This window comes from Heterocephalus glaber, unplaced genomic scaffold, assembly GCF_053883595.1.
Source record: "Heterocephalus glaber isolate CG9 unplaced genomic scaffold, H.glaber_assembly_v1.0 deba00001760, whole genome shotgun sequence".
NCBI lineage: Eukaryota > Metazoa > Chordata > Mammalia > Rodentia > Bathyergidae > Heterocephalus > Heterocephalus glaber.
The window spans coordinates 5176539-5193379 of NW_028258457.1; the positions used below are offsets into that span (position 1 = coordinate 5176539).

Consider the following 16841-nt stretch of genomic DNA (forward strand, 5'->3'; position numbering starts at 1 on the left):
TGCTTTATGTTCTACTGAATGTGATTTTTAAAAAATTTGAATGTGATTTTTATTCCCACTTCATGGTCCAAGATGGTTGCTGAAGCTCCTGGTATCACATCTACATTTTATTCAGCCAAAAGAAAATGGGTTGGGGGAGAGGGCTGTTAAGTGTGGGCATTCCCTCTCCCTTTCAGAATTATTCACAGAAGTGGCATTTACCTCTTCTATTTGTCTCTGTGCCCGGGAGCTGGTCACATAGTTGGCTCTGATGGATGCTGGGGGAATGTAGTCTTCCTGTGCACTGTCACAGGACTGTCTCAGAACCAAGGTTTCTGACACTAAGTAGATACCAGGTGACAGTTTCTGCTCTGCCATTGATTGGCATCTAAAAAGCACCTCACTTTGAGAAGGGGAACCCTCAGGTTCAAGAGGCCGCATCGAGAGGTCCCACGGCGAAAAGCTGAGCCCTGAGCTTTGGGACTTCACTTTCTGCCACCTGCGTCTGTCCTCACAGCACAGCCAGGGTCACGAGCTGCCTGTGCAAAGGTCACAGAGGTCACCCCTGTCTGTCAGGTCGAGAAAGAAACCCACTACCCATGGCCACAGAGCTGCAAAGCACAGGGGCCCTGAGGCTGGACCCGGACAGGGTGGGTGGAGACCTGGAAGCTTGCTGGGGCTCTGACCCCAGGCCCTGCCCCTCCCAGGCTGCTGAGGCAGGGGGCTCTCGTGCTGCCACTGCCAGGAACAGACCGGCCCATGTCAGGAGGGGGAGAGTAATCAGTTTAGCTGCCTTAGTGACGGCTGATTGGGCTGTCTAGACAGGAAGCCAGGACGAGGCAGGGAGGAGAGGAGGAGGAAGAGAGGGGCTGCGGGGAATGCGGCCTCCAGGAGACACTGGGCCACTGAGGAGCTCCTGGCATGGAGCTGGCTGAGGCCAGGGCAGCTGCTCAGCACCCTGCAGTGCCCAGGACGCCCACCCCATCGCACCTCCGCCCCGGAGTCCCAACACCCAGGGGAAAAACTTTGGAACAAGAACTTCAGATAGGTGGAGAAAAACTCAGTCGCCATAGTTGAAAATCAGTGTTAAAAATCATTTCTAAAATTGTGGTCCTCTGGGCCCTGGGCCCTGCTGGGGCAGGGGGGCGCTCGGGTGTCCCAGGGCCTCGCCTGCCCCACACTGGGGCTGAGCTCAGTGTGACACGTGGGCTGTGTCCCAACTGCTGTGTGCTCCACGCTGGCCTCCGTGGGTCCGAAGGCGCCCATTTAACAGATGGGCCCACGGAGGCACTGAAAGGCCTACAGCAGCAGCCCACTGAGGCAGCCCCGGGAGTTCCCAAAATGCCCTTGCTTGGGCCTCGATGCCGCCCAAACTGGGTTCTGGATTAATTTTCAAGAGAAGGGGTGGAAGTGCCTGGGGGGACCCCAGAATCGTCTGTGCTCGCCCTGGTCCCCACAGCCCAGCTGCAGCAGGACCCCAGAGCTCACCCCGGTGAGCTGGGTGTCTGGGAAAGGGGGCTGAGGTCCCCCTGGGCAAATGTGATGCCCCAGAATCTGGTGTTGTGGGTGTCCCGGCACACGTGACAGCTGGCGAGTCCCGGGTCACTGTGCCCCGGCCCATTTTCCCACACCGCTTTCAGGCGGGATTTCCAGCCTCACAAACCGTGAGACCCAAGTCTCATCCCTTTCTCTGTTCATTTGTTCACTGAGGGCCAGGGCTGCTCGGGCAGCGGGGAGGTAGTGAGTCTTCCATCAGTGGAGCCATCCAAGCTGGTGACCACAAGCTTGGAGGAGGACGGCCCTGAGCTGTCCCGCTTCTCTAAACGGAAGGCAGGTGGGGCCGAGCTGTGGCAGGCAGGGGCTCCTGTGGGTGACCTGCCACCCAACCCTGGGCAGCGCCATGTCCTCTCTGGGCCCGTTTACTCCTCTGAACTGGGCTGCCCTCGGGTTCTGGGACAGCAAGAGGCAGGGTGACATCGCCCAGCATGTCGGCCTTGGCTCTGGGGGCGGCCCGGGGACCCTGGGATCGTGGCCGCCTGTGACGCTCTGGTCCCCTCCCCCAGGCATCTCCTCCCCAGTGAAGAAGACGGAGATGGACAAGTCCCCATTCAACAGCCCATCCCCCCAGGACTCGCCCCGCCTCTCCAGCTTCACCCAGCACCACCGGCCTGTCATCGCAGTGCACAGCGGTGAGACTCGGCCGGGTCCCTCTGGCCAGGGAGGTCCCTCGGGTGTGGGGCCACACGCTGCACACTGGTGCCCTGCAGCAGGCTGGAGACACAGGGCGCCCTGGTGCAGAGCCCGGCCAGGTCCTAGCTCTGCAGAGAGCCCCAGTGCCCTTGGGAGGTCAGCCTGCACCCCCACTTCCCAGATCCAGGCCAAGGCTTAGACAGGGTGCCCAGGATCATACACGTCCCTTCTAAAGGGACAGGAGGACAAAGACAGTGCGGCAACCCCAGGTCATCACCCTCAGGGCTCTCAGGGCTGATTAATGCCCTGGCCATGTTCCAGGAGAGGAGTCTGGGGCCCTCCCATGGGGCTGACTCTCCTTTGGGAGGAGACAGGTGAGGGGAGCCAGTGTGAATCAGAACAGCTTGTCTTGGGGGCTGGAGCTGGCAAGTGATGACCCTTAGCTGGCTGTTCTTGTTGATAAAGTTTTATTGGCACACAGCCCAACACCTGCTGCTTCTGCACAGGGGGCAGAGTTGGTTAACAGCCCAAAGCCAAAAGTCTGTATTCTGCTCAGGGGCCAGGGACAGAAGAGACAGGGCGTGGCTGCTGCAGAGTAAATATTCTGCCGGTCACTGAACTGGTTAGGGAAAGCCAAGTAAATGCCACCGTAGAATATTACTCAGCCAGGAAAAAGAGGTCTGGCACAAGGGTCTGACACTTGCCACAGTGTGGATGGACCTTGAAGACGCTGTGCTCAATGAGAGGACACACAGCCTGGGGCTCCGTGGACAGGAAATGCCCAGGTCAGGTAAATCCAGAGACAGGAAGTGGACTGGTGGGTGCCAGGGGTGGGGAGGGGACAGGTGACTGCTCATGGGGACAGATGGGTTTCCTTCTTGGGTGACAGGATGTTCCAGAATTAAAGGTGGATACACAGCTCTGTGAAAGTAGTAACTACTACTGAAGCGTGCACTGTAACAAGGTGACTTCATGGTGTACAACCCTTAGTACCCGCGGCACTCGGTCTAAGGGCTTCTTGTAGCACATCCTGCTGTCCCCTTTTTAAACCATCAACTGGCAGCTTCTAACACATGGCACAGTGAATGCTGCATATGGAGGGGACAAGACACGTATTGTCGAGGGGCACCCGCAAGGGAAAGTGCATGTTCAGTACTGTGTTTTGAGACAGGGCCTCACTGTGCAGCCCAGGCTGGCCTTGAACTCTCGGCAGTCCCCCTGCCTCAGCCTCCCGAGTGCTGGGATAACAGGCGGGCACCACCACACCTGGCTTTGATACATTATTTTATTTTATTTTTTTGGTACTGGGGATCGAACTCGGGTCCTTGTGCTTGTGAGGCAGGCGGCAGAACCACTGAGTGATACATTATTTTAAATTATTTTTTCTTCTAAAACTTTTCCGTCCAAGGTTGATCGAGTCCTTGGAGTTGACCCTGAGTGTACAGGGGGCCGACCATGTTTGATTTTTTTAAAAAAAGATTTATTGTCTGACCTTTTACAGAAAGAGCTTGCTGACCCCTGGGTCGGACGGTGGACACTAGAGCCAGATTTGCTGGGCCCAAACCCTGGGTCTGCCACCTGCTTGCTGTGTGGCCTTTGGGAGGTCACATATCTTCTGTGGGCCACCTTGGCTTCTCTTTACAAAAGTGCAAGGCATGGTGGCGCCTGGTTGTAATCCTAGCCAGGAGGCTGAGGCAGGAGGATGGCAAGTTTGAGCCCAGCCTGGGTGACGTAGCAGTTTATTGAGACCCTGTCTCAAAAGAAAAAATAAAAAGAGCTGGGGACGTAGCTCAGTGTGAAGGCCCTGGGTTCCATCCCAGGACTGCGGAAGTGTAAAAGACGTGAGCGAAGTGGGAACGCCAGGGGCTTGCTGTGGGGTCCGTACGTGTGCGGCCTGTGGCTGCCACCCGCCCGTGCTCATCACACTCAGCATCTTGACAGTTGTGGGTATGGGCCTGACCACTGCCTTCTGCTGTCTCTGCAGGGATCACCCGGAGTCCCCACCCGCCCTCCGCCCTGCACTTCCCCACGACCTCCATCCTGCCCCAGACGGCCTCCACCTACTTCCCGCACACAGCCATCCGCTACCCACCCCACCTCAACCCCCAGGACCCACTCAAAGATCTCGTCTCGCTGGCCTGCGACCCGGCCAGCCAGCAGCCCGGACCGGTGAGTGCACGCAGCAGGGGCGCAGGCCTCTCAGTGGCCCCAGGCGACCCTGGGGACCCCTGCTGCAGCGATCGATCGGCCATGCTGAAATGCACGACTCCTGTTTGAGCTGGTTTTTGAAGCACAGGTCCAGAGTTGGTTGGTTTGGGTCAGTGGATTTAGACTCTTCCAGATGTTGCAGTTAATGGTACTTAGGGTGCGGCAGGGCCCTGCCGGCCCCCACTGAGCTCATAGAGTCCAGTGGTGCAGAGTACAAGCTACATGGGGTGGTAGGGACTGGACAGAAAAGCAGCCGTGCTGGCCATGGCGCACACCTGACATCCCAGCACTGTGGGAGGCTGAGGCAGGAGGATCGCAAGTGCAAGCCCAGCCTGGGGAACTTGGTGACTTAGCGAGACCCTGTCTCAAAATAAAAAATAAACAGGGTTGGAGATGGAGCTCAGTGTGAAGGCCTGGGGTTCAATCCCTAGGGCTGCAGAACGGAACCAGGGCGGGTGGGAAGGAGCCAGGCAGGAAGGAAACACTCAGCCAGGCTCAGCCCGAGGCAGGTTTGTTCAGCTTTCCTAGAGTTTTTGGCATTCCAAACTTTTCTGAACTTGAAGCGGTGGCCAAGGTCACAGCCCACTGTGCCGTCTGAGCCATTTAGGAAGACATCTGGTGGTGTGGTTTGCTGCGTGGTGACATCGCTAGGGAGGAAAGCGGGTCCGGGCACAGGTGGCCTAAGATGAGGTACATGTGACCCCAGCAGTACCCGGGGTCACGGTGGCTCCAGGCACCTCCAGGGCTGGCTGTCCTCTGCCCCACCAGACCGGTTGTGGCCCGCAGGCCCTGTGCACAGAGCTGGGGACGTCGGTGCCAGCATCCCGAGGTGGAGGGGACGCCCACCCCCTTAACCACGTGTCTCTCTGTCCCCCCTCAGTTAAACGGAAGTGGCCAGCTCAAAATGTCCAGTTACTGCGTCCCCACCTCGATGCTGGCCCCTCCGCCCCTGGCGCTGTCCCCGGCTACCAAACCCACTGCCACCTCCCAGCGACGAGCCACACCGCAGATCTCGCCCAGTAAGCACGCGGGAGCCAGCGTGCCCCTGCCCTCGGGGCCCTCCCCGCCCTGCTGCCCAGTCCTGCAGGCTCGGGCGAACTTGGGGGCCCAGAGAGCATCCGGGGCCACACGGGGCAGGGTAGCCTCAGGGGCAGCAGGACCACGCCACGGGCCAGGGTGACAGTCCTGGGTCTGTCCTCACCAAGTTCCCACCGGGTTTCTAGAAGTGCCCCCTCCACGCCATAAGCACCTGGCCAAGTGCACCTGTCATCCCAGCACTCTGGGAGGCTGAGGCAGGAGAATCGCAAGTTCCAACCTGGGGAACTTTGTGACCTAGGGAGACCGTGTCTCAAAATTTCCAAAAAGGGCTGGGGATGCAGCTCAATGTGAAAACTGAGTTCAGTCCCCAGCACTATAGAAAAATAAAAGCAGCCAGGTCTCAAACTGGCTGCCCAAGAGCCCACCCCGGCCCCCAGAAAGCTTATGTCTGTGAAAAGTGAGACCTTCTTGGTACCATTTTAAAATCGGAGCGTTTCACGTAAAATTTCCATAGTTCTAGATTCGTGGGGCGAAAAACAGGTCACACAGAGCCCCATTCCTTCGGGGCACCCAAGGTGGGCGACACTGCAGATGGGACAGACCCCCCTGCCCCGGCCCCCTGCCCCTGCGTGCCCCCCTCAGCCCATGCTCCGTTGGCTCCAGGGCTGGGCTTTGTCCCGGGGGTGAGGGGGTCATGACCCCTCCTCTGGCAGACCCTACCACGCCCAGGGCGGCTCTCCTGAACCGAGGCCGGCCCTGGAGTGGCCCTGGGCTCCGTGTGACTCGGGCAGGCGCCTTCCTTTCCTGAGCTGCGGTCCCCTGCGCCCCAGAACGCCGGCCCGGGCGCCTGACTGGCAGGGCAGCAGGGGCCCAGCGGGCGGCAGCGCCTGGGCAGTTCGGGCCGGTCCCGCCCACGGCTCTCGCTGACTGTCTACCCCTGCGCATCTGGGAAATGGGGACAGCTGGCGAGGGGCCCTGGGGTGGAGGAGAGCGGAGGAGGCACGGCTCCGTGGGCAGCGCCTGCCTGGCTCACAGGGCCCGGCTCTGACCCCGGCTCCACCAGAAACAGAGCTGAGCGATGAACTCCGCCGAGCACCTGGCGTAGCGTAGACGCAGAACAAGCTCAGGTCCCCTGTCCTCCCCTACCCGGGGTTCTGTGGGTACCCGGCCTGTGGCCCCTGGGCACCACTGGGGTCCCCAGCGCATGCGCATGCACACATGCGCGCCCCCGCATGACCCTGGGCTCTGAGCTCCTTAGTTAGGGCGGAGCATGCCCGGTGAGATTCAGAAGCAGGCAGCAGATGTGCAGACACCAGCCTCGCCCGGGGTTTTCCAGGAGGAAAATTAATAAATAAAGCGCCCTCAATAATTCAGGGAGCCCGACACGGGATGCAGCCCGCTCAGCAGCGGAATGTGCTGAATAATTCACGGCGGGTTTTGAGTTATGAATCGTTCATCCTCTGCCTTCCCCCACCCTGCCACCTGCCCACCTTGACTGTGATCCCTGCGCCCTGGGACCCCTCGAGACAGGATCCCCCGGCTCCCCAGGGAGAGGGCAATAGGCTCGGAGGCCACGGGAGCTGGGTGCTTCGGGCTGGCTGTGTGACCCCGGGCAGTGGGCACCCTCTCTGGGCCCGGCCGGCCCCCTCGCTAACGGGCTCTGGTCTCTCTCCTCCCCGCAGCCTACGCTCCGCCCGACACGCCCCCTGCAAACCGTTCCTTTGTGGGATTAGGACCAAGGGATCCTGCGGGCATTTATCAGGCACAGGTAGGGGCCAAGAGGCCGGCTGGCGGGGGTGGGGGGCAGGGCAGAGGGGCCAGCCTGGGGGGCCGAGTCACAGCCCATGCCCAGGGCTTCCCCTAGTGACGGAGCTGGGGAGCCCTCTGTACAGACGGGGAGATCTCGGCCCAGAGAGGAAAGTGGCTTTCCCTGTGGTCACACAGCACGCCAGCTAGGACCCATCCCGCCCCAGCCTCCGTCCCCTTCCACGCCACCACTGCTGCTGCCGCCGGATCACTAGGCCAGATGGGGAAACAGAGGCAGCGGACAGCAAGGGGTGGGACCTCCCAGGACAGTGCCCGGGTGGGTAACAGCAGGGCCCAGCCCCTCAGAAGGCTCAGAGAGAACTGGGTTCCTGAAGGCTGCCTGCACTCAGTGAGGGATGCTGGGATCCCCACAAACGGTGTTGGTCCCAGGGAACCCCGGGCTGAGGCAGCCCCTCCCCTCCTTGACAAGGATCCAGCCAGGGTGGAAGCTGGAGGTGTCCAGCCGCTTCTCCTGGGTTTGGGGGAGACTGGTGTATTGGGGGTCTGGGGGTCCCTGGAGTCCGGAGACCAAGGCTCCAGCCTGGTTCTGCCTCACCCACTCCAAACCTCTGTCTTGGGCCTCAGGCTCCTCCCAGGAAGCCCCCCAGCACCCCCCAGCCCCTGGACGAAGCCCTGTGTGCTGTCTGTCCCACCCCCCACAGGCTGGGAAGTCCCAGCTTCAGAAACAAAAGCTAATAAAAGGGGGAGGGAGGAGGCAGCCTCCTCACCCTCTCCATGGGACTCAGTTTCCCAGCTGCTGCACCCCCTACGCCACCAGGGCTGGGCTCACGGCTGGTGGCTGCCAGGGTGGTGTTGGGGCAGGAGGTTAGGGGGTTCAGCACAGGCAAAGGCGGGGTCTCCTGAGTGTGAAAGACCCTGGGCAGCTGGCACAGATGGACCTAGGCTTGACCCCGGGGACAGTAGGGAGCCACGGATGGATTTAGAAAGAGGGAGGGGCACAGCCTAGTCTGCGGGTGGGAGGAACTTCCTGAGGGCACGGAAGGGAGGTGGCAGACGTGGAGAGGGAGGTCCCCGTGATGATGTCCAGGAAGGGGAGGACCCTGGTGGGGTAGTGTAGGGCCGCCCCCGACACAACCTCCTGCAGGCCCGGAGGGAGGGTGGCTGAGAGGGTACAGTGCAGACCCCTGGGCCACAGCGCCCGCTCTGCCCAGTCAGCACTCCCTTAGCTCGCCCTTGTTACTCCTGGCGGCCTTGGGCCTTGCTCTGTCTCCTCCTCCCCACGCTGCAGCCTGCCAGGCTCCACTGGCTCCCCCAGCGCCTGAGCCCCAGCAGAGGCCCCATCTGTGCCCTCCCCTGATCGATACCTGACTCAGACCTGTGCCCCATCGATCACTCGCCTGATCTGTGCCCTTCCTCAGCTCTGCCCGCCCCCCGATCAGTACCCGTTGGCCTACCCCTGGGTGGGCGCTGCCTTCTCCACAGAGCCCATCACTGTGGCCCATGGTGTGACCCCACCTGCCCTGCACCCCCACAGTGCTGTACTCAGCAGCTGCCCCCGGCACCTTCACCCCACAGGCAGTGGACAGGGTGAGAGGGTGAAGCCACAGGCCCAGGGCCACTGGCCACCAAGGTCTCCCGGGGTTGCCCGAGCACCCAGCCGGCCCCACACTGCACTCCCTTGGCCTCCTACCACCCGAGGTGGGCATGGGGTGCCCTACCTCACCCCCTCCCCTGTTCCTCGGGTGAGAGCCAGGCAGACAGCTGCCCCAGGAGCTGAGGGCAGGGAGGAAAGGCCAGGGGAGACTCCGTCCACCAGGAGGGTCACGCCCAGAGCCTGTCTGGTTGCCAAGGGAAACCAGACATGAGGTAATGGCCGAGATGAACTTGAACTTGGCTGGAGGTGGGGGCTGGGAGCACAGTGGCGTCAGCTCCATAGAGTGGCCTGCCAGCCTGGATGCAGTGGGGTGGCAGGGTGGGTGCAGCCAGGCTCAGCAGGTGGGGGAACAAGGGTCCCCAGGCCCCCTCGGTTAGACTGGATGGGACAGGGCCTCCCCAGATGCTCCATGGGCCCCAATGTCCTCTTTGTAAAATAGGACACAAATGCAGCAGGCCAGATTATCAAGTGCCTTTTGGGGGCCTCTATGACAGGGTGGTACCCCAGACACTGCCCAAGGAGTCCCCAGAGCCAGGCCAGGGGGCTGGCTGCACATAAGCGATCTGGAGCCTGACAGGGCTGAGTTCAAATCCCTACTCTGCCACCTTCATGGTGGTCACCCTGGGGCGAGTTGCTCGGCATCACTAAGTCCCGTGTCCATCACTGACAGTGTGAGGAGGAGGAGACCTGGTCCCCCTCACGGAGGGAGGTTCTGGGGGTCAGGACCTAGGGAGGGATTGTTAAGAGAAATAATAGCTGGCCTTGGTCACAGTACCTAGGTAAGGTGGTGTCCCACTCTGCCTCATATCTTGGAGCTGGGCAGAGGGTGGGACCATGTCCCCTTCTCCCCAAAACCTCCCCCCAGCCCCACTTCATACGTAGGCCAAGGAGGTTCTGAGGCCAGGTTGCTGGAATCACAGGATGAAAATACGCAACAGTCCGTACCATTTGGATTTCAGACACACTGAGCACTTTTACCATGGTACATTTCCAAAATTGTATGGATGGACTTGTATCGGCCATATATGTATGTAGACCCCCAAATCCCCATGGAAGGTACTAGACCCCTGAAGTTGCATGGGACGCACTGTGTAAGTTCATCCTGCAAAACTGGACCGAGTCTGCTTATACTGAATCCCTCCCTGAATTGTGTGGGATAAACTTATATCGAGCGGATAAACTTATCACCAGATTGCATAGGTTATTCTTACACTAAACAAATCGTGCATTGTTTACCCAGAATTCGGCCTCACTGGGTGTCCTGTGTTTTAGCCACAGCCTTGTTCAGAGCCAAAGTCACGTGGCCAGGGTCACCCAGCTGGTCACCTGGCCGGGGAAACCGATGCGGTGCGGTGGGAGGAGGTGGGCGGTGTGGGGCCATTCAGTCTGCGGTCAAGCCTGACGCCCACCCCCTCTCTCTCTCCTCCGTGCCCGATGGTGGCAGTCCTGGTACCTGGGGTAGCCGAGGTCTCCGCTGGCTCCACGCCTCCTCCATCATCCCGGGCATCTCGGGGCAGCACCGCCAGCCCCCCCTCCCCCTGCCCACATTTTCGGTGGAAAATCAGAGCGAGCAAAAAGCACCCTGCCGAGTCCCAGCCCGGCCAAAAAGACACCACACAGACCTATGCACGCAGAAGGAAAAGAAAAGAGGGGAGAAAAGGAAAAAAAAAAAAAAAGACAAACAAAAAAATAAGAAAAAAAAAACCCCACCCAACCAAGAAGACAAAAGGTAAAGACCGCACCGTTTCCAGCGCTGAGGACACCACAGCCGCAGGACTGCAGGGCCCAGCCACCCCTCGGGGCATCGGCCCGGGACATCTCCCCGTCGCCCACCCGCCCGCTCTCCAGGACCCCTCGCCGCCCAGAAACCAGGTGAGCCCGGATGGACGGACGGACGGAAGGGGCGCGGGGACGTCGCCGGCCCCACGAACGGTGTTTGCCAAAGAGGGAGGCAGGTGCTGGCCGGAGGGTCAGGGGACAGCGAGGACCAGGCCTCGGCCGCAGAGACCTCGGAGTTGGGCAGGGCGGCGGGAGAGGGTGCGCCGCCCTCCACGGAGAAGGACCCAGCCACGCAGGTACTTCGGGACACCGGGGAGTGGGGGTCCTGCAGGCTCACCTGGCCCCTCCCGAAGGACTCGCTCTTGCTCTCTGGCGCTGGGGTCCCCGATTTCGGGGGCCTTGTGGTGCCCACCCCCTTTGGGAGGAGACATCTATGCAATTTGACCCCCGCCCCGCCGGCACCAGGCCACCCTGCGCCCCACCCGCCCAACCGCCCGCCGCCCGGGCCCCTGGTTGCACACTCTCCGCCATGCACTTTCCGAGGGGGCGCTGTCCGGGAGGAGGGGTGCCGTCTGGACTGGCAGGTGACAGCAAGTGGTTTAAGTGCCTGATTCCCCACCGCCCGCCCCCCTCGGTCCAGTCGCGAGGACCCCCTCACGCCCCCCAACCGCCCCATCTCAGAGCCCCCCCAGCTAGGGACGGGACCCCTCCCCCGGGGCAGCGCGGGGGCGGGTTCTGGGGATGCCCCTCCCCCGCCAGTGCCTTACATCCTGGAGAGACGCCCCCTCCCGTGTCCCCGGCTGCCTGGGGGGCCGCCGTTTGCACTTTCATCCCCCCAAATGGGGCACGGTGGAGGGGGTGCGTCGCAGCCGGGGCCCCCAGAAGGAGAGAGGAGGCCGGTCCAGGACGGGGGCCCACTCAGACCCTGGATCGGATCGGGGTCTTGGGGGCCAGCCAGTGGGGGAGCCGCCCATCTGCTAAAGGGTTTCCGTTGAGCTGCTCCAAAAACACTAAGCTGGGGTCACCGGGTGCCCCCTGACCCGGCTCCGCCCCAGCCCCATCCACACCCATTGCTGGGAAGAGGGGGCTCGGTGTCTTTGGCCTCCAAGCCCAACACAGGGCCCCTACTGGCCCAGCCCCTGCCCAGCTCCATCACGCCTGGCGCTAGGGAATAAATGCCCCCGACCCCCGGCCATCCTAGGCCAAAGCCATTGTCCAGGGCAGGGGTCCCTGTCTTGTCCACCCCAGCCCTGCCCTCCACCCCTCTCGGGGCCCCAGGACCCGGGCCCTCCTCCCAAACCAGCCCCAGGGCCTCGGCACGCCCACTCCGGCCAGCAAACAGAAGGACCCAGGACCTTGGACCCCACCCGGTCCCCTTCGTGCCCCTGTGACCCAGTGCAGTATGCAAACCCTCCATCCATCCGTCCGTCCGTCCTCAGGGCCAGGTGGCCCTTGGGGACCGAAGGGTGGGCTGCTGTCCTGTCGGGGAGGGCAGGGGCTACTTAAGTTCCTGCCGGTGTCCGGGCCTGGCAGCTTCTCAGCCATGGTGGGGGAGGCGGGGTGGGAGGGGTGCACCTGGCAGCCCCCAGCCAGGCCCACTGAGGGTCAGGTGCGATGAGAACCAACTCTTTACCTAACTTTGCATGGTGCTTAGGGCCCGGCGACCCGGCTCCTGCCCCAGCTCGCAGCGGCTGGCGGCCTGCATGGCAGATTATACCTGGCTCTGTCTCCCTCCTGCCTCCCGCCCTCCACCCTCACCTCCTCCTAAAAAACACACACACACACACAAAAAAAAAAAAAAAAAAATTCCTTTACGAAAATTTCCATTTTTCCTAATTTGCACGAAATTTTCTACCACATGACGTGCCTTGCCTTGGAGAATAAGTATTATTACCTTTAAACAATATCCGCACAGTTGCATGAAATGCACGTGTAGTTAAGCAAAAGAGAGAAAGAGAAAACAATGACATAAAATTAAAAATAAAAATTGAAAAGGGATGTATTTCTATTTGTAAGAAAAAATAAATGAATAAGAAAATGAGAATTTTTTTTAAAAAAGATGAAAATTGCTATGAAGTAAGCTACACCCGCCCCCCGCCCCTGCGGTCTGCCCTGCACCCCGCACCCCGCCGCACCCCGGCTCGGTCGCAGTGGGGGTGGTCGGTCCCTGGTGCTCACTCTGCCACCTCCAGCTCCGGGGTCCCCGGGGTCAGACCTCAGGGGCGCGCCCTGGCCCTGAGGCGGCGGCTTTGTGATGTCGCTGGGCCCAGGGCGCCCCTACCCCCCCATCCCCCCCCCAGTCAGGCTGGCGACCCCGGGGGTCGGGGTCCAACACTCGCCCCGCCCTCCCAGCAACCCCTCTGCCCCGCCCTGTGCACCCCGTCCTCCTCACTAAAGCACCTTACTTCCCACCAATCCCGAGACAGCCTGGGGGGGCCTCCGCGCCCTAGTCCCCGAACTCCGTCTTCCAGCTATGAAAATGAAGAGCGTCTGCTATGAAAGACAAAAACCCGTCCATATATGCAATATCTGTCTGTCCATACTGGGGCCGTGCTCAGCCTCTGGAGGGACATGGGGGACCCTGAGTCGCAGGGCTCTGTCCGGGCAGCCGGCCAGGATGTTGTCTTGTCTTTGATTTGTTTTCCTTGTTCTTGCTTTTTCCTTTCTCTTCTTTAATTCCAGCTTCCTTTGCTTTGATCTTGACCAAAGCTTAGACAGTAGCCAGGTGTTTGGGGTCAGCGGGCCGAGCCACCCAGGCCCAGGCGTGCAGGGTCCACACCCACCCTCCCTCGCCCCTCGGGACGCACACCCGTCCCAGAGTCGCTCTCCCACGCTCCCGGAAGTCACCTCTGCACGCCCCGGAGCCCTTCCTCGGGCGCGGAGGGCAGGCCCGCGCCAGGCAGCCTTTCGGCATGGGGTATTGGGCCCCCTCGGCTCCCCCACCCCGTCTTCTCAGAGTGATAATTCCAGGTCCCGGGCTGCAAGGCAGAACAAGGCAGAAACGCCAGGAGCCGGGGTCCCCCACGCAGGCCTGCATCCGGGGTCCCCAGGTTTGGGATAGGATGGCGCCGTTGGGGTGGGGGGGACCAGATCTTTTTTTTTTGTCTCTTCTGCGTGTGAAACTGACACCCTTTCAAACCTGCTTCTCCTGAGCCCACCGTCACCCCCACCCCCCACCTCAGCGAGATGCTTCGCCCCAGCAGGCCACGCCCGACCCCTGGGCCTAGAAAGGTGCCAGATCGATGCAGATCCCCCAGTCCCTGTCCCCATGTGGAGGCGTGAGAGGCCCTGTGAGAGCACGTGGCTTTGGGAAGAGGGGCTTCCAGGGGTCCCCGCGGCTGGGCCCAGACGCTGTCAGGCGAGCCAGGAGACAATCAGGAATGCACCGGAGGGGCGTGGGAAGGCTTGGGGCCGGGCAGTTGTCTTAGACCCCACGCGGTTCCCCACCTTGACACCAGCAGCCTCCACCTGCCCAGTGTCCCCTTCCCATTGTCCCCAGAGGTACCAGCATCCCGGGCACAGGCAAGCAGGGCCACTCACAGCGTCCCACGCAAGGCAGGGTCCTGGGGCCACCCGAGACTGCAACGTCCAGGCCTCTGTGGCGCTTGGCTCCCCCGGGCAGGGAGGCTGTAGTGAGCATGCGAACATTTATACACAGGATCGGCATTGTTCTCTCACAATGCAGGGGACACAGTGGCTGTTTTTGATCTCGGCCCAAACCTGTCTCTGAGACCCCGACTTGGCTCTCGCTTTGGTTTTGTGGAGTGGTCAGGAGCAAGGTCACCCTCACCGGCTGCCCCCTTCCTGCTCTGCGGATATTTCCCCGCACGCACCGCTCCATACCCCCCTGAGTGTTTCGGGGTGCAGGGATCAGACCATCACCCCGGCCCCTAGACGAGGCAGGGAGGCAGAGTCAGAACCACACCGCGAACTTGTTGCCCATGATACCAAATTAGACTTTTCCCAGCAGTGCCTCACAGGTCTGCTGGTGTGGTTTTGGGGCTCCCCCCACCCCGGCACAGAGGAGGAGGGGGTCGGGAAGGAGAGGATGAATCCAGTGGGGATCAGGGCTCCAGAGAGGGAGGAAGCCGTGCACCCCCAGTCTCCTGTCCCCCAAACGCATCTGCACCCCATCTTCCTATCACAAGTCCCTGTCAGGCTGCTGTCCCTCGGAACCCAAGGCCCCTTGCACGTCTGGGGGTGCCAGCCCGTGCACCCCAGCACCTGGAGAAGCAGCGATCTGAGGGCCGCAGCAGGATGGGCTCAGCTTGGGGGCAGCAGGAAGGAGGCGGCCTTTTCCTCTCCATGGATTCTTTTCTCTTTCCCTCTTTTCTTCCCCCTTCATTTTCGGGTGTTGATTCTCTTTCATCTTCCCTCCGAGATTTTTTTTTTTTTTTTTTGAGATTGTTGTTCTTGTATCCATTTTGTATTTTACTCATAATACCAGGATAGTTCTGTTTTCTCGCTTTCTGCTTGCTTCCCACCCCGGAAACACACACACACACACACGCACGCACACACACACACGCACACACACCTGTGCTCAGAACCCGGGGCGGGGAAGGCGCCCTTAGGCCTGTGCCCCGCCATCCCCTGTCCCCATACCACACGTGGCAGGGCCGGGGACGGGACCCGTGCGATCATAACCGTGTACACGTGCACTCATTCAGTTCCGCCGCCCGCCTGCCTGAGCACCATTTACGGAAAGTGACTCTGGCTGTTATTTTGTTTGTTTCCCTATGCAAAAAACAAAACAAAACACATACACAAAAAAAAACTGAAAAAAGGGGGTTCCATAAAAGATTCAATAAAAGGCAAAAAAAAGAGGAAAATGTATAAAAATTAAACAAGCTATGCTTTGACTCTTGCTGGACTGTGGAGTCCTCTTTTCTGCGTCCGGCTGGGGGGCAGGGACGTGGGGACCCACGAACTTAGGGTGCCCCGGGGGACGTCCCACAAGGTTGAGGACCCGTGTGGCTGTCAGGACTGGGGTGGTCCTGGTGCGGAGGCAGCCGAGGGCCAGGAAGGGGCACAGTGGGGCCCAGGACCTCGGTGCCGGGGCTGAGGGGCTGTCAGTGCTCCCCAGGAGCTTCCGATCCTCAAGGATTGGATCAATGGACCCCACAGTCCCCCACAGAGAGGCCCCGGACCCCACCTCTTCCCTCAGTGGGACGGCCTGGCACGCAGTCGAGCTCCATACCTGTGCAGGGTCCCTTTCCAGTCTCCTGAAAGGGCTGCCTAAGCATCTGCTGGAACCTGCGCCAGACCCTGGGACAGTGCAGGGGAGAAGATGCCCCAATGGCCTGCCTCTGGAGCTGACGCCTTCTGTCATGACAGACAGGAAGGACAGTGACAATAAAAAGGAGCAGCATTTATACAGAGGCTTAAGTGAAGGGATGTAGTGAGTGCCCTGAATATCTGCCGGGAGTGTGTTCCAGTCAGAGGCACAGCTGTGCAAAGGCCCTGGGGCAGCATAGAATCTGGTGTGGTACAGAAACATTGAGGAACCTGTGTGGCTAGGGCAGAGAGGGAGGAGGGGAGGCAGGGAGGGGACAGGTGGCTGTGCAGGGCCCTGTGGGCTGCAGGGAGGACTTGGGCTTTGATCCCAAGGCAGGGGAAAGCCATAGAGGGCAGAGGAGGGAGGGGACCTATCCCTATCTTGGTCCTCCTCCTCCTCCTCTTCCTCCTCCAGGAATCCTTCCCCACCTGCCCAGCAGAACTGCTGCTGACCTTCTGAGTACCCTGTATGCCCAGTGTCTCCTGGTGCACTCAGAATTAGACGTGTCCAGGCCCGGCTGCCTCCTCCAGCCAGGGCGGGTGGATGGATGGGGCAATGGGTGCATGGATTGCGGGTGAGTGGATGGGTGTGTGGGAGGCTGGGGGTGAGGAGGGAGGCCACAAGGTCGGACCAGTCACGTCTTGCGATCTTGGATGGGGTCCCCCTCCTGCCCACTAGGCCAATTCTCCCAGCAACCCACAAGGTAACCTCAGGATGAGCAAGCAAAGTTCTCTGCTGCACGGGGCTGTTCCATCCCCTCTACAAAACCTCAAGGCAGGGATCATTCTGCCTTTCCTTCAGATAGGGAAACTGAGGCAGAAAGGAGGCGGCAAGACTCGTTGATAGGCCTCAGGCACACTATGCCCATCTGACAGGGCACCGCCCAGTGACAGCCGCAGAAGACGCGCTCCCGATGGGGTGGGTGGCGCCAGAGCCAGGCATTCCTTC

At 60.8% G+C, this 16841-nt stretch overlaps 1 protein-coding gene across 9 annotated transcripts in view; it reads left to right on the forward strand.

The window, feature by feature from the left end:
- Nfic (nuclear factor I C) overlaps window positions 1–12659 on the forward strand; it is a 52541-nt gene extending 39882 nt beyond the window's left edge. For 4 of the 9 annotated variants that reach the window (XM_087201479.1, XM_013065883.3, XM_021245165.2 and 1 more), the window contains exons 7-11: window positions 2043–2168; window positions 4154–4338; window positions 5258–5396; window positions 7098–7183; window positions 10281–12659. In XM_087201479.1, the coding sequence (XP_087057605.1) occupies window positions 2043–2168; window positions 4154–4338; window positions 5258–5396; window positions 7098–7183; window positions 10281–10298 (554 nt within the window). In that variant the 3' untranslated portion in view covers window positions 10299–12659. The remainder of the gene's footprint in view (window positions 1–2042; window positions 2169–4153; window positions 4339–5257; window positions 5397–7097; window positions 7184–10280) is intronic. The other 5 variants (XM_087201480.1, XM_021245166.2, XM_004865806.4 and 2 more) reach the window with 2 other exon arrangements.
- Window positions 12660–16841: the final 4182 nt, after the last annotated feature.